The 27,161-nt window shown below is 34.4% G+C and overlaps 1 protein-coding gene across 1 annotated transcript in view; it reads left to right on the top strand.

Moving 5' to 3' along the window:
* The window catches only part of SLC30A7 (solute carrier family 30 member 7), a 90,718-nt gene that overhangs the window by 22,115 nt on the left and 41,442 nt on the right, over positions 1-27,161 (top strand). Inside the window, exons 6-8 of the mRNA XM_063106113.1 lie at positions 1,519-1,662; positions 8,648-8,698; positions 10,779-10,914. Coding sequence (XP_062962183.1) covers positions 1,519-1,662; positions 8,648-8,698; positions 10,779-10,914 — 331 coding nt within the window. The remainder of the gene's footprint in view (positions 1-1,518; positions 1,663-8,647; positions 8,699-10,778; positions 10,915-27,161) is intronic.

The following is a 27,161-nucleotide window of genomic DNA, read 5'->3' on the forward strand; positions in this document are numbered from 1 at the left end:
TAGTGGTTAGCCAATGATTAGTAAGAAGATTTCTTTAAATTCCTTGCATGTAAGTCTTCCACTTTTGCCAAAAGGATCTTTGTGAGAAAGCTCACCTTCAAACTTTAGGCTGTTTACAAGACAGCCTCAGCTTTCACTTCCTGCTTGTGCAGGGTCTCAAGGGCAGTGAGAGATGAATGACTGGTGATTTCTCCTTTATCAGGTGTTTGTTGGGCAAGTAGACAGCTTGTGTGCAACTTTTACATCTCCAGGAATATGTTAGCAGTTTGCAAAGCTCCTTATGGTAGTCTACTTCTCCAAGATTTCCCTTTAATTCTCAGTCAGGCTCTTGTTTGCCTCAACTGAAATCACAGCCTTCAGCTGCTGAGATACTGCTAGGAATTTGCCATCGTTCTGGTAATGCCCTGGGTCCTACCCTCACTCCGCAAAGTTGAGCTGAGCTCTAAGATCACATTACTGAGAATAGAGATTTTTCCAGGGAACTGTAAGTTTGGACAAAATATTGACTGTGATCAGATCTTATCTCTCCATTGTCTGTAGTCCTGCTGGCTTTTGGCTACTTTGCCCATGGGCTGGGGAAGGAGGTGGAATGGGAATAGCCCCAAGTTAAAACATCAAAGATCCTGCTGTCTTACCAAGGTTTAGTAATTTCTCTTGGTTGGATGATTTTCAGTTCGTTCTGTGGCTTTGATTAATTGCCAGAGTTCTGAAATGGTTGGTTTCACTAGTACCATTATTATTTTAGAGGAGAGGTAGTTCACCAAGGTCTTCTCTCCACCATTCTGGAGGTGATCTTCCCATAGTCATGGATTTTTCATTTAATGAAGTGTTGGATTTGGTTTACTGGTATTTCTAATTTTTGCAAACGTAAGTGATATTTTTGAATTTGGCAACATCCAGTCTTTGGAATAGCTTGTATAAGGTGTTTCTTGATGGTTTAGTAGTTATTAGGTATGCTATATAGAGAGGATTCTGCATTCTTTTGTGTTTGGCTCTTTTAACCTGCTTTAATGTAATTTTACTGATCCTTTTACCGAATGCAGCAGCTTCCCGGCCTCTGCCTCAATGTGACCATATGCATATATCTTGATGAATCTTTCTTAGTTTATATAATAGTACTTTGCAGAATTTTGGCCAAGATTTTTGTTTGTGTTGTTTACTGCTTTGTCAACCCAGTGCCTAGAATGGTGCCTACAGCATTGTATGTTCCAAATAAATATTTCTCGAATTAATGAATAACATTATCTAATCTCTTCAAATATTTCTGTGTTCTTCCAGTCAGTACCATATTTATTTTTCCTGGAAGTTCTGTCAGTTCTCTCTGTTTTTATTTCCTTCTTGTACTCCCTGGTGGGAACTCAGTTAGGATTGTTTTAATGAATCTATAACACTTTTTACAAGTAAATGTTTACTGAATTGAATCTGGGTTTAAAGCTTTTCAGTAGTACCATTATTATTGTAACCATTTATAGAATAGATTTTTACATACCTTTCGTTTTAACACTCTTTGTTTTCTAGGCCATGGACACAGTCATTCCCTCTTTAATGGTGCTCTGGATCAGGCACCTGGCCATGTAGATCATTGCCATAGTCACGAAGTGAAACATGGTGCTGCACATAGCCATGACCATGCTCATGGACATGGGCACTTTCATTCTCATGGTGAGTACAGCCTAAAGACTCTTAAATGGACAGTCTTACAAATAAATAGGAATTGTGTATTATTATTCCTCGTTGAAATAGTCTATTAAAGGGATGCTGCAATCAACTTCGTTTCTAATGAATCAATATAAGTGGTTCCCAGGACTAGTTCATTTTTAGTATATCATGAAATTAACTTGTTATAAGGCAATGCATATAGTTTTTTTAATCAGTGAGTATATCATAATAAAATGTCACTATTTTAAATGACTGTCAGTGAATGAGGAACAATTGCAATTTAGCAAATGAAAATGATGATTTTTTAAATATGATGAAGCTTTTTGTACTATACAGGCTTATAAAATTACAATAGAGGTTTTCAGTTTTTCATATTTTTATTGTAATATTTTATGTTTATTGTTTGATATTTACCTCCATGTTTCTTTAAAAATTTTTATGTTAACTTATATAGCATTAGGTACTAAGTTATAAGGTATTTATCAACTTAATATTTTATTTTAAAACATGTTAAATAGTTTATTTATGAATTTCAGAGTATAGATGAATAGAAGCTGCTTAAGTGACAAAATTTGATGAATCTTTAAATAGATTGTATGCTTAAATATTATCCGTGCTTGCCACGTAGACAGAATCTTAAAGCTTTAGATTTGAAAATATGAAAGGGCCTTGGAAATTGAGTGTTCTAAGCCCCTAATTGTTTAGTGTTTACATTTTTTAACTACTTTATTGAGATATGATTGACACACAAAAAGCTGTACATATTTAATATATACAACTTAATGAGTTTGGAGATAAGTATATACCCGTGAAACCATCAATTTACACCATAAACTTATCCATCACCATCAAAGTTTTCTCCTGCCCTCTTTATTCTTATTACTCTTCTTTCATTCTTTCTTTAGTGATAAGAACACTTAACCTAACATCCACCCTTTTGGCAAATTTTCAATTATATGACAGTACCTCAAAAAGTTCATGGAAAGATTTGTATTATCTTTTAATTCTATTTTTCCTTGAACTTTTTGATGTACTCTTGTATAATACAGTATTAGCTATAGGCACTATGCTGTATAGTTCTCTAGGATTTATCTTGTATAACTGGAATTTTGTATCCTTTGACTATACTTCCCCATTTCCATTTCCCTGCAGCTGCTGAAAACCAACCTTCTACTGTCTATTTCTATGAGTGACTATTTTAGATTCCTCATATAAGTGGTATTATGTAGTATTTTTCTTTCTTCATTTGGCTTATTACACTTAGCATGATGTCCTCCAGGTTCATCCATGTTGTCTCAAATGGCAAGATTTTCTTCTTTCTTAAGGCTGGATAATGTTCTGTTGTACGTATATACTATATTTTCTTTATTTATTCATTCATTAATGGACATTTAGGTTGCTTCCATGCCTTGACTATTGTGAATACTGCTGCAGTGAACATGGATATGCAGCTATCTCTTTTGAGATCCTGATTTCAATTCCTTTTCATATATATTGATATAGTTTGGATATGTTTGTCCCTCCAAAGCTCATATTGAAATCTGATCCCCATGTGGAATGTTGGGAGGTAGAGCCTAGTGGGAGGTGTTTGGATCATAGGGGCAGATCCTTCATGAGTAGATTAATGGATTTGTTCCTGAGAGAGCAAATTGTTAAAAAGAGCCTGGCTCCTCCCCTCCCTCTTTTGCTGCTTCTCTCACTATGTGATCTCTACACTTTCCACCATGAGTAGAAGCAGCCTGAAGCTCCTGCCAGATGCAGCTGTTCCAGAATTGTGGGCCAAATAAACTTCTTTTCTTCATAAATACTCAGTTTCAGGGATTCTGTTGCAGCAGCACAAAAACAGACTAATATGTGCACCCAGAAGTAGGATTGCTGGATCATATGGTAGTTTTATTTTTTTTAATGTTATCTATTTATTAATTTATTGAAACATATTGATTGTATATATTTATGGGGTACAGAGTTATATTTCAATACATGTATACAGTGTGTGATGATCAAATCAGGGTAATTAGCATATTCATCATTGCAAAACAACAATTTCTTTGTGATGGGCACATTTGATTTCCTCTCTTCCAGTCATTTGGTAACATGTAGTAAATAATTTTTAATTATAGATTACTGTGTAGACTGTACACCAATAGGACTTATTTTTTGTATCTAGCTGTAATTTTGTGTCCATTAACCAGCCTCTCATTATCTTCCCTCCCACCTCCCATTTCCTGCCTCTAGAACCACAGTTGTTCTCTCTCCTTTTAGCAGTTCAACTTATTATTATTATTTTTGTTTTGTTTTGTTCTCTGTTTTTAGCTCCAACATATTAGTGAGAGCATGTATTTCTCTTTCTGTGCCTGGCTTATTTCACGTAACATAATTTTCTCCAAGCTCATCCATATTGCTGTGAATGGCAGAATTTCATTCTTTTTTTATGGCTGAGTAATATTCCATTGTGTATATGTATCACATTTTCTTTATCCAGTAATCTGTCAATGGACATGGTAGTTCTATTTTTAATATTTTCAGAACCTCCATAACTGTTTTCCGTGTTGGCTTCATCAATTAATGTTCTCACCAACAGTGTTGAAGGGTTCCTTTTCTCCATATTCACACCTACACTTTTTTGTCTTTTTTTGCTTTTTGGTAATAGCCATCCTAACAGTTATCACATGATATCACATTGTGGTTTTGGTTTGCATTTCCCTGGTGATTGATAATGTTGACTTTTTTATGTACCTGTTGGCCATTTGTATGTCTTTTTTGCAGAAAATGTCTATTCAGTTCCTTGGGCCATTTTTTAATCAGGTTTTTTGTTTTTCTGCTGTTGAGTTGTAGGAGTTCTGTATATACTTTGAATATTGACCCTTTATCAGATATATAGTTTGCAAATATTTTCTACCATTCCATACATTGGTTGCCTTTTCATTTTGTTGTTTATTTCCTTTGCTGTGCATAAACTTTTTAGTTTGATGTAATCTCATTTGTCTATTTTCTTTTTGTTACCTTTGTCAGTCTCTAAAATTTGCATATTTTTGTAATGATTACACTGGTATTCTTAAAGCCTTGCTTTTCCAAGTTTTTTGCTCACCTCCGAGAATAATTTTGAAAAACTGCATATCCTGCACACATTTATATGATTTCTAAAAAATTTTTGGTTAAACAGTAGTAAAGAATATACTACTAATATTTTAGAATGAAACTTCTATTAAATATATCATTGTATTAAATATATTCAGTGGCCTCTAAATACCTTATTGATTTGTGACCCACCCATACCCATTCAAAAACATATCAACAATTATACATTTTCATCATCCTGTTTTTCCTTGAATTCTTATTTCCACTACACTTCTTTTCCAGAATTTTATAATAATGGAGTATATTTATGTTAAGTCTTTAGTTGATTACCTGTTATACTTCTTGGCAATAAAATATGTATATAAGTTTAAATTTTTTATTTCCTGTGAACATAATATTTAGCATTTAGACATTTCTATTGGATGGAATCATTACAGTTATTACCAGTACAAAGTCAATCAAAATAATTCTATCTCAAATTTTGATTATATAGTTATTAACTTCAAAAAAGGCAACATGTTATTTGAAATACATAATTAGATGATTAAAGCTCATTTTTTCCAATTATTTTGTGGATAAATAACACTCAGTGGCATGAAATAGGTTGTGATATCCATTCTGCTCCTATTTTTCATCTTTATAAATGTAAGTACTAAGAAAACTTAAGTAGAAGGAATTCTGTTATAACACTTGGTTAATTCTTTGAACATCTTTAGAATTAAGTCTCCAAAACTACAATGATCTATCATCAAAAATTATTTTTGGTGATCTATTAATTGGGAGTTCCATTAGTTAATCCCTACATTTTATTGAAGTCAAAGAATTAGAAACCACATTGCTTACAAAAGGATTTGCTAGCCAGTCATTAGTCATTACTTTCCATAGTATTGCTACCATTATTTTCCAGTGACTCTTTGTTTGTTGCTCTAGAATTTTTTTTTTCACCCCAGGCAGTGTGCTATAGTAAGATTCTATATAGGTGAATGGTAGCTCTTTTTTTGTCAGGGAGAAGAACAAGAATTAGCTTGACACTGGGGCATTCTCAGGCAGATCAGTTTTTAGAAAGCTTTGGAATTTTATGAATCTAGAAATCGAATCCCTTACATGTATTGCTTTTTATTGATTAATTGACATACTTCACTTATCCTTACCTAAGACTCTGAATTAAATGGAATCAATGATTACTTCCCAAAGTGTGCAACATAGCATAGTCATAGGATTTTAGAATTAGCCTACAAACAGTTTCAACTAATTGTTTATGGGATTTAACACAGACAAAATTGAAATTCAGAAGAGAAAGAAACATCTTTTAATGAAATTATTTCCTATGGTCTTTTTCCTTCAATGGACTGTGAGTCCCTTGAACTCAAGGACCGTGTCTTATTGTCCTTTTTTATTAAGAGATTCTGACACAATGCCTGGCTTGTAGGAGCAACTCATTAAATCTTTATTGTGTTTATAAATGTGTGCTATTTATATTTGTTTATAAGTCTTCTTGAATTGCTGAATAAATTTTCTCCAGATTTCACTCCTCCCTTGGCCCCTCCCCCAAAAAGTAATAGTTCAAAAGAATTTATATCTAGCTTTTTTTGTTTTGATTACTTGGTTGGGAAGTATGTATGAATGATTTTTAAAATTTTTCCTAGAAAAAACATGTTTTGTATTTAGTTTGTAAATAAAATACTTTATATTTCTATTTTGGCAGACTGGGAGTAAATGTTTAAAAAATTTATCAGATATGTTTGTTGGGAGTTAAACAAATATTTATGGTAGCCTAATATTATATTATATATATAGTATTAATTACTATATATTAATTGTATAGTAATTATCTTCATCATTATTATCATATGCTTATGATACTGATTATAATACTGATCACTGCTAGTAGTTGTGAATGCTCATCATGTATCAGGCATGTTGTAAGTGCTTTACATGCATTAACTTTTTAAATTCTCTCAACAGTTTAATGATGTGAGTACAGCTGTTGTCCCCATTTTATAATGAAGGAACTGAAGCACAGAGAGATCATACTAACTAGTAAATAGAAAAGCTAGGGTTTGAACACAGGGAATATGACTTCAAAATCTGTGCTCTTATAACTGTTATTCTCTCTTCGGTATTGCATAAGCCAGTCAAGGCATATGAAAGTAACAGGGCTGTGATTTCATTTTGCCCATAAGAGACATTATATTATAGTCTCAGTGGGAAATATTGACAGCTTCGTATTTATTGGGATGCTACACTGTGGGAAAAGCTAGCTGTGTTTTTGTTTGTTTGTTCAGTAATGTAAGCAGTAATGGGCAGAGGTGGGGTAGAGAGTGGGTAGATAGGTTAGAGAGTGGGGACTGTTCCTCATGGCAATTCGGGGGTCCAGACTTCTTCCATCTATGAGATTCTCAACTGCTGGAATCCTCCACTGGATTCTTTGTATCAAGCTGGAGGGAGAACACATAAAAGATCATATTGGACATTCATATGAGTCTGGAAGTGGTTTACATCTCATATTTCTTTGTTCACAGCTCAGTCACAGAGCACCACCTAACTCAAGGGAGCTTAAGAAATGCAGTTTAGTTGTATACCCAAGAGGAAAAAGAAATGGGTTTGGTAAGCAACTAGCTAGTCTCTGCCACAAATAACAAATTGTATATATCCAGGAGAATGTTTAGATTTTACATAGGTGGGAGTTATGTTGCCTTATATAACTATTATACTAGTATAGCAGAATATGTCTTTCAAAATAATTATGTCGAAAATGACTGTCTTTATGTTGACTTTCTCCCTATAGATAAAAATCTGGTGCCTTGATCAGGAGCTAAATTTTTAAAACAGTTACACTTTTGATTATCAGCAGGATTTTCAGGGTAGTTGCATCTTACTTCCCACACAGCAGTACTATATCTAGACTGAAAATATTGTGCAGACTTATGCTTTTATATTTCTTTGTTACATTATTGCAGAGCATTGTTACAGTGCTATGTCAAAGCTGTAGTGATATGGGTATGTTAGCCTTTTGGTGGTGTGGGCCTTTGGTGGTTCTCGACCCAATGACTACAGGAAGACTTTTTGTTAATTGTGATTAGAAAGATTGTCGGTCCTTCTGATGATCCCTTTAAACAAATATTGCTCTTTTGCCTGCTAATCTGTATTTTCTGCTTTAATGTTAAAGCTGTTTATTCATCTTCAGTGTATTTAAGTATGGAAATTGCAGTTTTGGGTTTTTTTTGACTGGTAAGGGGATCGAAACCCTCGGCCTGGTGTGGTCTGCACCACGCTCAGCCAGTAAGCACACCAGCCATCCCTATACAGGATCCGAACCGGCGGCCTCGGCGCTCCCAGCGCCGCACTCTCCCAAGTGAGCCATGGGGTCGGCCCAGAAATTGCAGTTTTTTAAAAAATCTTTTCATCATAAAGGCAAAATGAAAAAAAAAAAAAATTTTTTTTTTATCAGTTCTACATGCAAAGTTTGCCACATTCATCTAGATGCTATTGTAAAACTACTGTTTGCCATAGTCACATTATCCCGGATTCTGTCCTGCCTTCATTTCTTGGACCTCTTATAACATCAAGCAATACATTTGGTTTTCTCCAAATTTTCCAATTGTAAAAGTATTAGAAGATATTTTGTGAATATTGGAAGACTTTCACAATGTTTTTAATTTTCTGTGATTTTTACTTTTTAAAACAAAATATCCAAAATACTTGGTAGCCTTGATATATTTTGAAATTGCTTCCACTAAATTTCACTCAGTTGCTTTATTAAATTTTAAAAATGATTTTGTAGGTCTGATGTGGCTACATAGTCATGCATCCTTCATGATACATTTGAATGAGAATGACTCTGAATTGCAAAAATTTGAATCAGGAATTGAAGTCATATTTTAAAATAATTTAACTTAATTCTCTATAGATGGTCCCTCCTTCAAAGAAACAGCAGGACCCAGCAGACAGATTTTACAAGGTATGACAAGCAATTTGTATGTTTCTCAGTTTTATGAAACTGGTTTCATAGTTTTGAGTTGTCTGAAGTTTTCCTTTAAGAAAAATACATGACATAGTATTTATGTTTAAAATGTTAGCCTTCCTAGTGATTATTTTATATAAACTATTAGGTATATTAGCAGACATTTTTTCTTTTAATTGTCACTTGACTGTTTTCTCCAATTTAATAAGAAAAGCAAAATGTTCAAAAACTGTACCACTTAAATGTAAGTAATACCCATGCTTATGACTACGGGAAGACTGTAGTAGTATGTTTGCCTTTGTAGGATTATTCCATACTTTCTGCAAGAATAACATTCAATATGTTTTTATGTTTAGAGCTAAACATGTAATGCAAAGTGATACCTTCATCATATTTATAGGTATCAATTGAGGATACCTAGTCAGGAGCTTACATGTCATGTGAAACGATATATTACAAAGTTTCACTAGAGAGAAAATCAGTCTTGTTTATGAACTATGGTAATTTCCTTTTTGGGGGATGTGAATCAGTCTTTGTCTCCAAGTTTCCATTTGGACTTTATTGTCAAGGTTTCCTAATTCCCAGCTCCCTGTTTTCCTGCCATATTAACTTCAATCTGACTTTCTCAATAGCTTCTGATCCAATCTCTCTACTGCACCTATTTCTCTCCACTATTTCTTGATATAACTTTTGCTTTTTGTTTCATTATGAATATATTCTTTCATACTGAAGAATTTATTTTCTTCAGAAGGCTTAAATATATCTTTTAGTCATTAGTTTTTCACTTAAAATATTCTAGAATTATTTTAGAACATTTGCTGAAATAGCTTGTAATCATGCATATTTGACGCTTCTATAACGGATGCTCTAAATACACCTTGATAATAAGAATTTATTTTTTTGTTTTGAAAATCATCACAAGTTGGAGGAAAGGAAGTTAGATTTGCCTTCCCAATTATCTTTTATATAAGCTATTATGAAAAAAGTGGATACATGCTTTCTACAGATTAGCTGTTTCTTTTCATATAGAATAGTTGATGTTATTAAAGAAGGCATGGTTGAAGTTTCAGTGTTTTGCTATACAGTAAATTTTACTTATTAAAGATCTGAATGTTGAATAATTTATTGTCTTAATCAAGTCTTTTAGAAAATATTGTATATGAAATTTACTTCTTGATGTTTTTAGTTGTTTTCCAGGCAAGTATCACTTATTAAATATTAATATTATGTGTAGGTTCTTGGGCAGTTAGAATATCAGTATCCTACCAATTTAATTTTTTTTTTTTATTAAAAGATGACTGGTAAGGGCATCTTAACCCTTGACTTGTTGTTGTCAGCACTGTGCTCACCCAATGAGCTAACCGGCCATCCCTGTATGGGATCCGAACCCGTGGCCTTGGTGTTATCAGCATCTTACTCTCCCGAGTGAGCCACGGGCCGGCCCCTACCAATTTAATATTTAATTATTAAAAGTTCAACATATATTTTATATTTATTAAAAAATATTCAGATCCCTATATTCTTCACGTCAACTTTGAATGTAGTATGTAACTAATTCAGGTAACAAAATCTTTAGGATAATTAGTGAGTATATCAGGGTGGAGTTGTGGTTCATAGGAAATTCTAGTCCCAAACGGCAATAATTTTAATCACCAGCAGAGGGCTCTGTGTGTACATATATTTGTAATTAACAATGTTTTCTTCACCAATTCTTTTAACCTAATGCAGTTTCCTTCCCCTAACAAATTATTAGTTAACTTTTGGACTCTGTTAGCCATAGATGAATGGTAAACAATTTTTAGAATCAGTTTGTTTATCTACATTTTTATTATACCATTAAGGGCAAATATAATTTTACAGTCATATTTTAACCCTTGTTGATGAAAAAGAAAAGATTATTTCAGTTCATAAATGTAGTGTTACATAGTTACTAAACAGTGAATATACATGCGTACTGATTTTTCAAATTGTTATTTAGTATTTTATATATGAAATTAAGAATATCATTCTAAGAAATGTTTGTATTTTAACTTGATCAGAAGATATTATTTTGATTTTTATGATGCTTTATTTCTAGGTGTATTTTTACACATTCTAGCAGATACACTTGGGAGTATTGGTGTTATTGCCTCTGCCATCATGATGCAAAATTTTGGTTTGATGATAGCAGATCCTATCTGTTCGATCCTTATAGCCATGCTGATAGTTGTAAGGTAAGTGTTATGTTACTTTTAAGTATTAAAATGAGAGATAGGCATAAATATGCTACATAAATTACATATCTAAAATACAGATTATTATGTTGTTTTTCCTTTGATCTTTAAGAAATTCCTACATAGATTCTCTTTTTGTTTTCATATTTTTTTTCTGTGTTTGCCATTTATGTCTTGCCTAGAGTTTGATGTTTCTTTTTGGTATTTGGCAATTTTAAGCCTTTTGGTCATAATTCAAATCAATAGTAATTTTCTTGAATCCAACACTATATCTGTAGGGTAAAATATTGGAAGTATAAAATTTACTAACTGTAATTAGAATATTATTCCCTCTCTCCCACCCTCTCCCCACCAACACACACACACACACACACACACACACACACACACACACACACACACACGTATGTATCACAACTATTCATCCTTCAGTTCAGATTTAGTTTAAATGGCACTTCTTCAGGAAGCATTTCCAGATTCTTCACCTCCCAGGCTGGGTTAAGTATACTTATAGCACCTTCTATTACAGTACCCTTTCATGGCATTTACTTACTGTATTGAAATAGCCTGTTTTATTGTCTCTCTCAGGCTCCATGAGGGCAAACTGTGTTTGTCCATTGTTTGGAAGTCAGAACCTAATTTTGCTTGGCAAAAAAGTTGTACACTTTAAATTTGAATCAGAATAAATTCATGTTTCTTTCAACCTTAGAGAATTACTTTCTATGGGGAATTTTTACTTAGTTATGTTCTTATTCATTTATTTCACAAATATAGGTAAATACACACACACACACAGAAAACTTTTTTTTACGCAAATATAACATTTAAAAAACTGCACAAATCATCTTTAATAAATATTAAGTAGACCCTCTTACCAGTGTGGTGAAAAAGACAAGATTCCCATTGTTTTGATCTTATATTATAAAGGGAGAAAGACAAGAAACAAATTAATAAATAAACCATTCAAATGTTAAATAGTTTGTTTGTATTGTTCAGAGGGTTAAGATAGGATTATGTGATAGTGACTGAGTTGCCAATTTAAATTAAGTGATAAAGGAAGACTTCTGAAGAGGGGCCTCTAAGCTGAATGTGAATGTTGCAAGAGAGCTTGTCAGAGGAAAGCATTCTAATCTAGGGACCAGCTTGTATAAAAGCCCTATGGTCAAAACAACTTTGGCACTAAAAGGAGGCCAGTATGGCTGAAGCACAGGGAGTAAAAGGAAAGTAGTTTAAGATAAAGTTGGAGAATAGGCCTGGGAAAATTACCCGGGGTTAAGAGTTTAGATTTTATTCCAAGTGCAATGGGAAACATAAGGGAGTGACATCATTTGATTTATATATATATATATATATATATATATATATATATATTTCTTCTTTTTTTGCCAATTGGCCGGATCAGGGATACAAACCCTTAATCTTGGTGTTACACCACTGCTCTAACCAACTGAGCTAATTGACCAGCCCGAAGGGAGTTTTTTTTTTGTTTTTTGTTTTTCATATTTTTATTTTTATTTTATATAATTTTTTTTTTTGGCGCTTTCATTTTTTATTTTATTTTTTAAATCTCAGCTTTGTACATTTTTTCTGTGTGACTTTGAACAAATAGTTTTTTTTTTTTAGAGTTTTATGCTACTTTCTTTTTTTTTAAAAAATTTTATTTTGTCGATATACATTGTGGCTGATTATTGTTGCCCCTCACCAAAACCTCCCTCCCTCCTCCCTCCCCCCCCACCAGTGTCCCCTCTGTTTGCTTGTCATATCAACGTCAAGTAATTGTGGTTGTTATATCTCACCCCCCCGGTTTTTTGTGTGTGTGTGTGTGTGTGTGTGAATTTATATGTTAATTTTTAGCTCCCACCAATAAGTGAGAACATGTGGTATTTCCCTTTCTGTGCCTGACTCGTTTCACTTAATATAATTCTCTCAAGGTCCATCCACGTTGTTGCAAATGGCAGTATTTCATTCGTTTTTATAGCTGAGTAGTATTCCATTGTGTAGATGTACCACATTTTCCGTATCCACTCATCTGATGATGGACATTTGGGCTGGTTCCAACTCTTGGCTATTGTAAAGAGTGCTGCAATGAACATTGGGGAACAGGTATACCTTTGACTTGATGATTTCCATTCCTCTGGGTATATTCCCAGCAGTGGGATAGCTGGGTCATATGGTAGATCTATCTGCAATTGTTTGAGGAACCTCCATACCATTTTCCATAGAGGCTGCACCATTTTGCAGTCCTACCAACAATGTATGAGAGTTCCTTTTTCTCCGCAACCTTGCCAGCATTTATCGTTCAGAGTCTTTTGGATTTTAGCCATCCAAAAGACTGTGTGTCCAGAAATTTATCCGTTTCCTCCAGATTTTCAAATTTGTTGGCGTATAGTTGTTTATAGTAGTCTCGAATGATTCCTTGTATTTCAGATGAATCAGTTGTAATATCGCCTTTTTCATTTCTAATTTTTGTTATTTGAGTCTTCTCTCTTCTTTTTTTTGTTAGCCATGCTAATGGTTTGTCAATTTTATTTATCTTTTCAAAAAACCAACTTTTTGATTCATTGATCTTTTGTATTGTTTTTTTGGTTTCAATTTCATTCAGTTCTGCTCTGATCTTAATGATTTCTTTCCATCTGCTAACTTTAGGATTGGATTGTTCTTGTTTTTCTAGTTCTTTAAGGTGAAGTGTTAGGTTGTTCACTTGCCATCTTTCCATTCTTCTGAGGTGAGCATTTAATGCAATAAATTTCCCCCTTAATACTGCTTTTGCAGTATCCCACAGGTTTTGATATGATGTATCATTATTTTCATTAGTTTCAATAAATTTTTTGATTTCCTGCTTGATTTCTTCTTGGACCCATGTGTCATTAAGTAGAATGTTGCTTAATTTCCATGTGTTTGTATAGTTTCCAGAGTTTCATTTGTTATTAATTTCTAGTTTTAATCCATTGTGGTCTGAGAAAATACATGGGATAATTCCAATTTTTTTGAATTTATTGAGACTTGATTTGTGACCTAATATGTGATCTATCCTGGAGAATGATCCATGTGCTGATGAGAAGAATGAATATTCTGAGGTTGTTGGATGGAATGTTCTGTAGATATCTGCCAATTCCAATTGGTCTAGAGTCTTGTTTAGATCTTGTGTTTCTCTACTGATTCTTTGCCTAGATGATCTGTCTAATATTGACAGTGGGGTGTTCAGGTCCCCTGCTATTATGGTGTTAGTGTCTATTTCCTTCTTTAGGTCTAATAGAGTTTGTTTTATAAATCTGGCTGCTCCAACATTGGGTGCGTACATATTTATGATTGTTATGTCTTCTTGATGGATCAGTCCTTTTATCATTAAGTGGTGTCCCTCATTGTCTCTTTTTATGGTTTTTAGTTTAAAGTCTATTTTGTCAGATATAAGAATAGCTACTCCAGCTCGTTTTTCTTTTCTGTTTGCATGGTAAATCTTTTTCCATCCTTTCACTCTTAGTCTATGTGAATCTTTATGGGTGAGGTGGGTCTCTTGTAGGCAGCATATAGTTGGGTCCTCCTTTTTGATCCAGTCAGCCAGTCTGTGTCTTTTGATTGGGGAATTTAAGCCTTTTACATTAAGAGTTGTTATTGAAAGGTGTTGATTTATTCCTAGCATTTTATTGGTTGTTTGGTTGTCTTAGGTGTCTTTTGTTCCTTGCTTTCTGATTTACTGTTTGGTTTCTGTGTTTGTTGGTTCCTTAGGTTGTAGATAGCATTTTTGTTTGTTTGTTTTCTCTTCATGAATGCCATTTTTATTATACTAGTGGGTTTTGATTTTGGGGGGGGGGGTTTATGGCAGTGGTAGCTATTTTTCAGGAACCAAACCCAGTACTCCCTTGAGGATTTCTTGTAAGGGTGGTCGTGTGGTAGTGAACTCCCGCAGTTTTTGTTTGTCTGAGAAATATACTATTTGCCCTTCATTTCGGAAGGATAGCCTTGCAGGGTAGAGTATTCTTGGCTGGCAATCTTTGTCTTTTGGTATTTTGAATATATCATCCCATTCCTTTCTAGCTTTTAGGGTTTGTGATGAAAAGTCTGATGTTAGCCTGATTGGGGCTCCCTTATAGGTGATTTGATGCTTCTCTCTTGCAGCTTTTAAGATTCTCTCTTTGTCTCTGAGTTTTGCCAATTTGACTATAACATGTCTTGGAGAAGGCCTTTTTGGGTTGAATACATTTGGAGATCGTTGAGCTTCCTGGATCTGAAGATCTGTGATTTTTCCTATCCCTGGGAAGTTTTCTGCCACTATTTTGTTTTTCATATTTTTAAAAATCATTTTGGCTGCTGTGTGTGTGTAATGGATTATAAGGGGGTAGGAGTGCAAACTGGCAGACCATCTAGAAAGCTATTATAATCAACCAAATTTGAGGCCATGGTGGCTTGGTCTAAGATGCTAATCTTGGAAATGGAGAGACACAGATAAAGTTAGGAAATGCTTTGGGGGTAGAGGTAACATGCTTTGCTCATGGATATGAATATATGGGTCAGGGTTAACTGAAACAGGGGAATCAAGGGTAATTCCTAGATTTTTTATCTGGGCAACCAAGTGAATGAAGATGTTGCTGGAAGGGAAAAGAGTAATGTTTTTGTTTTTGAAAGCGACTACAGATTAAAAATTCTGTTTTGGTTTTTACAAGTTTGAGGTCTCTCACTAGACATTTATATAGAAATTTCAGATAGGCATTTGAGTGTACAAATATGGAATTCTTGGGAGCAGTCAACCAAATATAAAGAATTGAAAATAGTCCATGTACAGATTAAAGTCATGGAGTGGCATACGTCTGGCATGATTGCCACCATCCCTACCCCTTCCATTTTCCTAGAAAATATCCCTCAATATGGTACTCCTTCCTGCTGAAACTGATCAAGTTTCAGGGTCCCTTTCAATATAGTGCTTCAAGAAGCTACAACTAGCCAACTACAGTTGACTTCCAAGATAAAACCTATTGGTCATTTATGTCTGGATCCTACTGACCTATATATAAAAACTTTTTCTGATAGTTTACGTAAATACATAGTTTCAAGTCATATAATTGGATTCCTTTTCATTATTGTTAAGCTTTAACATTTTTATTGTTTGTTCTTTTTTCTGATAACCAAAGTAATACAGTGATTGTAAAAAACTCAAACTTTACTGGAATGTTTAATTTATCTATTGAAATGTTCTCATAATCCCACCCCTTAGAGATAATAGAAAACTTTAATGTATCTTAAAATCATTCAACAAATACTTTAGTGCCCACTGTGTGCCGGGCAGTAAGCAACATAGGCAAATATTCTACCCTCATGGAGCTTACACTTTAATGGCGGAGACAGTCAGTAAAGCAAATGAATATGCAGATAGATCATGTAATGTGAATTCATGACAAGTGCTATGAAGCAGAGTAAAGAGATGCTATTTAAGAAGGGCTTGGAAAGCCCTCTGCATAAAGTGACATTTGAGCAGAAATCTGAGTGGTGAGGGAGAAGGGCATCGGACTGTTCAGAGGAAGAACATTCCTGGTCGAGGGAACTTAAAGTATAAACACACTGAGGCAGGAGCATTTCTGACATGTTTGAGGAGCAGCAAGAAGGGCACTGTAGCTAGAGTGCAATGAACAGGGCAGAGAGTGGTAGACATGTGTGTGTATAATTATATATCTAGAGTTCAGGGAACAGGTTGTGTAGGAGATATAAATTTGGGTGTCATCAGCTTACATGTAGTGTTTAAAGCCATGAGAGTGGTTGAGTTTGTCCAGAGAATAGTACTGAGAGAGAAGAGATCTGAGGGCTGAGCCCTGGTGGAGGTGAGGAATAGGAAGCGACTGTAGCAAAGGAGTCAGGTGGAGCAGCCAGTGAGGTGGAGCAAAAACATGAGCACGCATCGTCTCAGAAGCTGGGTGGACAGTGTTTCACACAGGGAAGAACAGTCAGCCCTGTTAGGTGCTACTGGGACTGATCATTGTAACTTAGACCAGACACTCAGAAGAGTGAGGAGAATGAAAGCCTGATCAGAGTTGCTTCTAAAGAATATGGGAGGGGAGGAAGTGGAGATAGCAACTATAGTCAACTCCTTCAAAGCCTTTTGCTGTAAAAGAGAGCAGTGTGAGATTGCCTGGCAGCACTGAAGGGCTGCTTTGAAGTTTTTGGTCATGATTTTAAAGTGAAAACAATCAGTATAGTTCTATGTTTTTCTTTAGTCTTGTTCAGTTACTTGCTAAAATTTTGGAATAGACAGAGAATTGGATTTAACAGGTTTGAGGTTTTGTCAAGTTAGTACTGACAGTGAGAAAGGGGCAAGGCAGGGATTATTGTGATGGGAAAGTAAGCTTTAAAGATAATGATCTTTTTAACCAAAAGAAAGTCTTTTTGTTAAGTACTAAAGATTTTTAAATAATATATTTATGTCTTGTCATATTGAAGAAAAAAAATACTCTAATCTTTAGAGGCAAACTAAGGTATAGGCTTTAGAAATAACACTTTGGTCATAAATAGAGGTACGAAATGGAAAGAATAGGCACTAATGAAAACAAAATTATAAACTTGAAATTCTAAATTATAAGTGATTGTCATTGTTTATGAATACAGGATTTGGACCAGATACTGATTTTGATAAATCTTGTTGATTTTGTGGTTAAACAGATAATTATTTGTAGCTTATATTAAGTAAAAGGTAAGCATTTTTTAACATGTAGGAAGCTACTGTATCTTCAAATAGTCATATATCAGAAACTGTGGAGATTTTATTTTTTTCAAAAATGTTTCTGGGTGTTCCCTAACATTTTCTTTCTGGTTTGTCTTTCAAGTGGTTAAAATTTATGAGGTGTACTTTGGGGACTAAGATAAAGCAGTTTGCCAAGGTTTTAACTTGCTGCTTGTATGTGTATCCATATTTTAAAATTGAACATATGGGAACATTATTGTAAAGTTATTATATTTTTTAATCATATATAAAACCATTAGAGAGAGACCATTTATAAATACTAATTAATCTAACAGCCTTTCTCAACTGGCATTCTGGTAGAGAATGCCCTATTAGTGTAAAGTGTCCATTTGTATGTAATTATTAAGTTCTCATCTATGCATTTGGAAAAGTACTGATTATGAACTATTCGTGGTGGAATTGAAGAATAGTCACTCAAATCATTTTGTTTGTTTGATGGTTCAGATGAGGAACTCTAGTAAGAAAGCCTGGCAGAGTGTCTTAGAAATATTGCAAGGAATAGAACAAATGCAGTAATGCTGAAAGGAATTTTGAACTTAAGAACCTAATTATGTAAGAATGTCATTTAACAAAAATTCAGTAGTTTTCATTGAACCACCTGCTTTGTCCCTGACTCTTATATTCTGAGGATAGAGTACCAGGTATTAATTCATTTCTCACAACCATCAATAAACCACCTATGAATATTTTAAAAAACAACTTACTTAAGCAAAGTCTCCACTCATTTCCTCCCCTCTGCCACTACTACGCACACACATACACATACATACACTCACACACTCAGTCACACTCATAAATTTGCCTTAATTGTCAGTGCTTCCAAAGGGTTGCAACTGCTAGTTTTAGGAGTTGGCTTTTCCAGGAATGTATTTATCTCCTTGCCAGTGAAGAGGGAGCAAGTTTTTTGCTTTCTAGGATTGCAGTACTGGAGGGGGTTGTGTTTTCCATGTTCTCAGTTGAAACTCACTGGATTTTTTCTTTAAAAAATTTTTACCATAGTTTAGTACCAGAATTTAGCACTATGCTCTAATTAAAATATCCATCATAGAACCTAACTACTTTGTGCATTGTTTCCTATGAGAAAATGGTGGTTTTCAAACAGTCAAGTTAAAAATACCTAAAACAACTAATTTGTTAATTAGTGGTCACTTTAACTCCAGTTAAAGTGGTTGTTACTGAGGGAAGCACTGTATCACAAATCTGAAATGGTTATTTGGATGCAAACTGAAAAGAGCCTTCTGAGATACCATCTTTCAATCTGACTTATTTAGGAATCCATTGTTGAAATGCATTTATTTCCTTTTTAAATATCAAGCACAATGTATTTTTTCCCCTCCATTCTAAAGCCAAAAACTCTAGAAGATGTCAAATGAGAAGAACTGTTTATTGAATTCTAATAAAAGAAACAGAAGCATAACTTTAGATTTTATGTATTGTTTGATTCTTAAAGTGAAATCAGTAATTATTAATAATTATTAATTTATTTTGTTAAAAGGCAAATTTGTGGACAAACAGCAGAGTGTGTTATTTCCATTTGTAGTCTAACCCTGCCATTTTTGTTGTTGGTATATTTAAACTGTAGCTTTCCTAAGGAAATGTATATTTCATCATTTATTTTATTGAAGTATAATGGCTAAAATGAAGGAAGAAATTCAAAGTTAGAATATTATTCCTTTACCCACAAAAGTTTTAGAACTATTAATGCAATAAGAAACTATTTAATGTGGCAGTTCTGTGGTTTGCAATTTACATTTATATTACAAAGAAGGAAAATAAGAAATATATTAATGGTGTAATAGAATTACACATCTATGTTAGTAGTAATTTAAAGCCTAATGATGGTATACACGTGCAGTTCTTTGATTAAAAATCAAATCAAAACTTTTTTCTTTTTCTTCTCCCTTTTATTTATGCCTTACTGTCCGGTAGTATGGAATTACTTCGTTTGTGTAGGTTCATTTCTGAATTAAGGAAATTTATTGGGAGTGTGGTACAGATCTCACCAAACAGTGTAAGAGATAGACCTGTACACAAATAGAAACAATACCAAGCTAGCAGAATAGATCTTTTATGATCAAAGTGCTGTTTTATCTGCCCCAAACCTGCCTTTCAAGCCATATTTTCCATAGCAGTTCCTACATATCATACCACTCTTTATTTTAGCATTATCACATTATTTATACTTGTTATTATTATATGAGGAGGATGCCCTATACTTTGCTGCCTGTGTATCTTTGCTCATGATATTCTTATGTGGAGTGCCTTTCTTCCTCCTGTGTTTCCCATTACAGTCCTAATAATTCTTAAAGGCTCATCACTAATGCTGATTCTTCTGTGAAGCCTTTTCTTCTATTCCTAAACTATTTGTTTATACCTCTGAATTTATCAAGTTACTGTTTTCTTAAATGATGGCACTGTATATAGTAGTGTTTCTGTATACATACATATACATACCAGTGCATGAGAATAGGACCGAGTCTCTTCAGCTTTGCATCACCATGCTTTGTGCACAGGAATATTTGTTGAATTCTGGTGACCAAGATTGGTAATCAGAAGTGCTGGGTTATAGCTCTGGCTTTGACACTCAACTTTTGGGACCCTCTGTTTCCTCAATTGTGGATTTTTGGACTCCCTTCCTTTTTTTTTTTTTTTTTAAAGATGACGGGTAAGGGGATCTTAACCCTTGGCTTGGTGTTGTCAGCACCACACTCAGCCAGTGAGTGAACCGGCCACCCCTATATAGGATCCAAATCCATGGCCTTGGTGTTATCAGCACCGCACTCTCCTGAGTCAGCCACGGGTCAGCCCTGGACTCCCTACTAATAATCATGATTATATCATTGTGTCTCTTCATGGAGTGTTTACATATGGTACCTTCAGCATGTCAAGAGCCAAGGCTAATAATGGAAAGCAAGAATTCACAGAATATAGTCTACTTCAAGGATGAAGAAATAGTGAGCTATGAGGACCTGAGAACAAAGATTACTAGAAAGTTGAAACTAATTAGACATCGCAGGTTTAAATAGAGGCAATCTGGAGCCATTTAGGTTTTGAACTATAAGAATATAGGAATCTCATCTTTTCTTTGCTCTATAACCTAGATTTATCACTTAGATATTTTCATATCATGGTAAAAAATTGAGTCATAGGTTATGTGTTCTTAAAGTGTTGAGATAGAATACTTTCCTGAGAAATTCATTCAAACTTCCTCTCTGGGTGAATGAAAGAAGCCGGACTGATCTAGTAGGGATGCGTATAGATTATCAAATGCTTGTGTATATATGAATGCTCGTGTACTTCTTTATTTTGCTTGGCATTTTACATGTTCTTGTGATTTATTGGCCTTCCCACTATTGCTGGGGATAAGTTAATCAATATTAAAAGTAAATAAAAATCTGCTGCTTCTGCCTACAGATGTACTGTATACTCATTTAAGAAGCTGCTCAATTACAGATTTATGCCTATAATTCAGAACATCGAATGCTGTGATTTTCTATTTGTAGTTCATGTTTGAAACTTTAAACTATTGGTGTTTAATATAGTTTAGTCAAAACTTTCATACTGCAGATTTAACTCACTTGATTTATGGAAATATCCTCTATATAAACTAGTTGTCATAATTAGTCTTCATTGTCAACCCAGTCAAGTCAGACTGTTAGAGAAAGTCCTTTCTGTCAGAAAAAGTGTTACTTTATTTTTTCGATTAAACAAATGTATTAACAGTCATCCCCATGACAACCGTCTTATTTTTGACTACATCAAAGGCTAGGTTCCCATTAGCACTTTTTAAAGGCATGCACTTTAAAACTTTTTTAGTAGTGACATCCAGTGCTTTATATAAGCCAGTTTAAACTTTTTGGAAACCAAAGCTGGTTCTTTGATTTTGGGGTTTTGTCTTTGTTTTTAAATAAAGCAGTGTTTTCAAATTAAAATGGGGCTTAAACTATAGACACGAACAATAAGTCTTACTTTTCTGCCAAGTCATTGCATGTTCTCAGTGTTTCCCAAGTCCTGGAATAATAGTATCCAAAGTTTTGAAAATCTCTCCACAAGTTACATTCATAGGCAAGTGTTTGCATGACAGTTATATCAGCAATGCCATTTTTGTTGTTGTTGTAATAGCTGATATAAATCATTTACTAGAAATAACTGGAAATATCTCTGAATTCATCAGTACGTCAGGGCTATATTTTATGTATCACAGTTTTTGCCATAATCTGGTGAACTATGTCCTTTGCCACTTCAGACATTTTATGATGTACAGTGATGTCTGAATAGGGAAGAATTGATTGAGTTACAGTGATAAATTGGGCATCTAACTTTTTTTTTGCTATTACCTATACACTGGATAATATCACTATCAAGTATGATTTCCTAACTATCACAGTGAGCAACACTACTGCATATGACGTTTCTAAAGCCAACTTTGATGACAGCGTGAAATTGTTCAAGCTGTTTATTTTTTTTTTAACTAATACCCCAACTTAAAAAAAAAATTAATCATTTTATATTAAGGTTTGTGTATTGTATGAATAAATGACATTGCAAGAGATGCAGGTTTTTACCATTGTTTGACAAAGTTTGATGGGACTTTTCTTAGGAGTGATATATTCTTTGTAAATATTTGGGAGATACAGGAGAGATCATTAATAAAACGGTTATCACTCTAGCCATTCCACTTTACAATATGTCTGAACAAAGAACATCCTAATGTGGGCCAGAATACATTGTATCTAATACTACTCTTTGTCCATAAGAGGAATTATATAAGACAGTAAGGCACAAAACTATACCTCAGGTTTATGTTGCCTTTATTAAACGCTTATCAGACACCAGTATTTAAAATTGGCCTTTTTCCTTTTTGCTACCCTGAAGTTTTTAAACCCTTGGCACAGTTTACCATAGTAGTATTTTGAATAGATGAGATATTTGCTTTTCTTTTGTCAAGTGGCTGAAGGGTAATTTGTGAAATGGGAGAGAAGCAATGGAGAACTGCTTACTAAAAGAATTGTCTCAGTCTGGTCAGTTTTAGGAACAGGTACCTGTGGAAGTGGAGGATCTGACATTTTATTCTCTTAAAACTGTTTACTCCCAACATCTTTTGGAAAGTCTTTGGGTATCCCCCATGTGTATTTTTGTGTGTGTGTGCTTGGTATTTATTCCCAGAACTGGGGAATGTAGTTCATTCTTCTTTTTTTTTTTTCAAAATTAGTAGTTTTTATTCTTAGTCATATGACATTTAATTTACATTTCATTTTTTTTTTGTTATTTTTTATTTTTTTTATTTTTTTATTTTATTTTATTTTTTTAAATTTTATTTTGTCGATATACATTGTAGCTGATTATTGCTCCCCATCACCAAAACCTCCCTCCCTTCTACCTCCCCCCCTCCCCCCCAACAATGTCCTTTCTGTTTGCTTGTTGTATCAACTTCAAATAATTGTGGTTGTTATATCTTCTTCCCCCCCCCCCGGTTTGTGTGTGTGTGTGTGTATGTGTGTGTGTGAATTTATATATTAATTTTTAGCTCCCTCCAATAAGTGAGAACATGTGGTATTTCTCTTTCTGTGCCTGACTTGTTTCACTTAATATAATTCTCTCAAGGTCCATCCATGTTGTTGCAAATGGCAGTATTTCATTCGTTTTTATAGCTGAGTAGTATTCCATTGTGTAGATGTACCACATTTTCCGTATCCACTCATCTGATGATGGGCATTTGGGCTGGTTCCAACTCTTGGCTATTGTAAAGAGTGCTGCGATGAACATTGGGGAACAGGTATACCTTCGACTTGATGATTTCCATTCCTCTGGGTATATTCCCAACAGTGGGATGGCTGGGTCGTATGGTAGATCTATTTGCAATTGTTTAAGGAACCTCCATACCATTTTCCATAGAGGCTGCACCATTTTGCAGTCCCACCAACAATGTATGAGAGTTCCTTTTTCTACGCAGCCTCGCCAGCATTTATCGTTCATAATCTTTTGGATTTTAGCCATCCTAACTGGGGTTAGATGGTATCTCAATGTGGTTTTGATTTGCATTTCCCGGATGCTGAGTGATGTTGAGCATTTTTTCATATGTCTGTTGGCCATTTGGATATCTTCCTTAGAGAAATGCCTACTTAGCTCTTTTGCCCATTTTTTAATTGGGTTGCTTGTTTTCTTCTTGTAAAGTTGTTTGAGTTCCTTATATATTCTGGATATTAATCCTTTGTCAGATGTATATTTTGCAAATATTTTCTCCCACTCTGTTGGTTGTCTTTTAACTCTTTTAATTGTTTCTTTTGCTGTGCAGAAGCTTTTTAGTTTGATATAATCCCATTTGTTTATTTTTCCTTTGGTTGCCCGTGCTTTTGGGGTCGTATTCATGAAGTCTGTGCCCAGTCCTATTTCCTGAAGTGTTTCTCCTATGTTTTCTTTAAGAAGTTTTATTGTCTCAGGGTGTATATTTAAATCCTTAATCCATTTTGAGTTGATTTTAGTAAATGGTGAGAGGTATGGATCTAGTTTCATTCTCCTGCATATCGATATCCAGTTATCCCAGCACCACTTGCTGAAGAGGCAGTCCCTTCCCCAGTGAATAGGCTTGGTGCCTTTGTCAAAGATCAGATGGCAGTAAGTGTGTGGGTTGATTTCTGGATTCTCTATTCTATTCCATTGGTCAGTGTGTCTGTTTTTATGCCAGTACCATACTGTTTTGGTTATTATAGCTTTGTAGTATAGCTTAAAGTCAGGTAGTGTTATGCCTCCAGCTTTATTTTTTTTGCTGAGCATTGCTTTGGCTATTCGTGGTCTTTTATTGTTCCATATAAATGTCTGAATAGTTTTTTCCATTTCTGAGAAAAATGTCTTTGGAATTTTGATGGGGATTGCATTGAATTTGTATATCACTTTGGGTAGTATGGACATTTTCACTATGTTGATTCTTCCAATCCAAGAGCATGGAATATCTTTCCATCTTCTTGTATCCTCTCTAATTTCTCTCAGCAGTGGTTTGTAGTTCTCATTATAGAGATTTTTCACCTCCTTGGTTAACTCAATTCCTAAGTATTTTATTTTTTTGGTGGCTATTGTAAATGGGCAGGCTTTCTTGATTTCTCCTTCTGCATGTTCACTATTGGAGAAAAGAAATGCTACTGATTTTTGTGTGTTGATTTTGTATCCTGCTACTGTGCTGAAATCATTTATCAATTCCAACAGTTTTTTTGTAGAGGTTTTAGGCTGTTCGATATATAGGATCATGTCATCTGCAAACAGGGACAGTTTGACTTCATCTTTTCCAATCTGGATGCCCTTTATTTCCTTCTCTTCTCTGATTGCTCTGGCTAGTACTTCCAACACTATGTTGAATAGGAGTGGTGAGAGTGGGCATCCTTGTCTAGTGCCTGTTCTTAAAGGAAAAGCTTTCAGCTTTTCCCCATTCAGGATGATATTGGCAGTGGGTTTGTCATATATGGCTTTAATTATGTTGAGATACTTTCCCTCTATACCTAACTTATAGAGGGTCTTTGTCATGAATGAGTGCTGAACTTTATCAAATGCTTTTTCAGCATCTATAGAGATGATCATATGGTCCTTGTGTTTGAGTTTATTAATATGGTGTATCACATTTATTGATTTGCGTATGTTGAACCAACCTTGCATCCCTGGGATGAATCCCACTTGATCGTGATGAATAATTTTTCGTATGTGTTGCTGTATTCTGTTTGCTAGTATTTTAGTGAGGATTTTTGCATCTATATTCATCAAGGATATTGGCCTGTAGTTTTCTTTTTTGGTTATATCTTTACCTGGTTTTGGTATCAGGATGATGTTTGCTTCATAGAATGAGTTTGGGAGATTTGCGTCTGTTTCAATCTTTTGGAATAGTTTGTAAAGAATCGGTGTCAATTCCTCTTTGAATGTTTGGTAAAATTCTGCTGTGAATCCATCTGGTCCTGGGCTTTTCTTTGTTGGGAGCCTTCTGATAACAGCTTCAATCTCCTTTATTGTTATTGGTCTGTTCAAGTTTTCTACGTCTTCATGGTTCAGTTTTGGGAGCTTGTGTGTGTCCAGAAATTTATCCATTTCCTCCAGATTTTCAAATTTGTTGGCGTATAGTTGTTTATAGTAGTCTCGAATGATTCCTTGTATTTCAGATGAATCAGTTGTAATATCGCCTTTTTCATTTCTAATTTTTGTTATTTGAGTCTTCTCTCTTCTTTTTTTTGTTAGCCATGCTAATGGTTTGTCAATTTTATTTATCTTTTCAAAAAACCAACTTTTTGATTCATTGATCTTTTGAATTGTTTTTTGGTTTTCAATTTCATTCAGTTCTGCTCTGATCTTAATGATTTCTTTCCGTCTGCTAACTTTAGGATTGGATTGTTCTTGTTTTTCTAGTTCTTTAAGGTGAAGTGTTAGGTTGTTCACTTGCCATCTTTCCATTCTTCTGAAGTGAGCATTTAATGCAATAAATTTTCCCCTCAATACTGCTTTTGCAGTATCCCACAGGTTTTGGTATGATGTATCATTGTTTTCATTAGTTTCAATAAACTTTTTGATTTCCTGCTTGATTTCTTCTTGGACCCATATGTCATTAAGTAGAATGCTGTTTAATTTCCATGTGTTTGTATAGTTTCCAGAGTTTTGTTTGTTATTAATTTCTAGTTTTAATCCATTGTGGTCTGAGAAGATACATGGGATAATTCCAATTTTTTTGAATTTATTGAGACTTGATTTGTGACCTAATATGTGATCTATCCTGGAGAATGATCCGTGTGCTGATGAGAAGAATGAATATTCTGAGGTTGTTGGGTGGAATGTTCTGTAGATATCTGCCAATTCCAATTGGTCTAGAGTCTTGTTTAGATCTTGTGTTTCTCTACTGATTCTTTGCCTAGATGATCTGTCTAATATTGACAGTGGAGTGTTCAGGTCCCCTGCTATTATGGTATTAGTGTCTATTTCCTTCTTTAGGTCTAATAGAGTTTGTTTTATAAATCTGGCTGCTCCAACATTGGGTGCGTACATGTTTATGATTGTTATGTCTTCTTGATGGATCAGTCCTTTTATCATTAAGTAGTGTCCCTCATTGTCTCTTTTTATGGTTTTTATTTTAAAGTCTATTTTGTCAGATATAAGAATAGCCACTCCAGCTCGTTTTTCTTTTCTGTTTGCATGGTAAATCTTTTTCCATCCTTTCACTCTTAGTCTGTGTGAATCTTTATGGGTGAGGTGGGTCTCTTGTAGGCAGCATATAGTTGGGTCCTGCTTTTTGATCCAGTCAGCCAGTCTGTGTCTTTTAATTGGGGAATTTATGCCTTTAACATTAAGAGTTGTTATTGAAAGGTGTTGATTTATTCCTAGCATTTTATTGGTTGTTTGGTTGTCTTAGGTGTCTTTTGTTCCTTGCTTTCTGATTTACTGTTTGGTTTCTTTGTTTGTTGGTTCCTTAGGTTGTAGATAGTGTTTTTGTTAGCTTGTTTTCTCTTCATGAATGCCATTTTTATTGTACTAGCGGGTTTAGATTTTTCTTAGG

Source organism: Cynocephalus volans, chromosome 8 (genome assembly GCF_027409185.1).
Source record: "Cynocephalus volans isolate mCynVol1 chromosome 8, mCynVol1.pri, whole genome shotgun sequence".
NCBI lineage: Eukaryota > Metazoa > Chordata > Mammalia > Dermoptera > Cynocephalidae > Cynocephalus > Cynocephalus volans.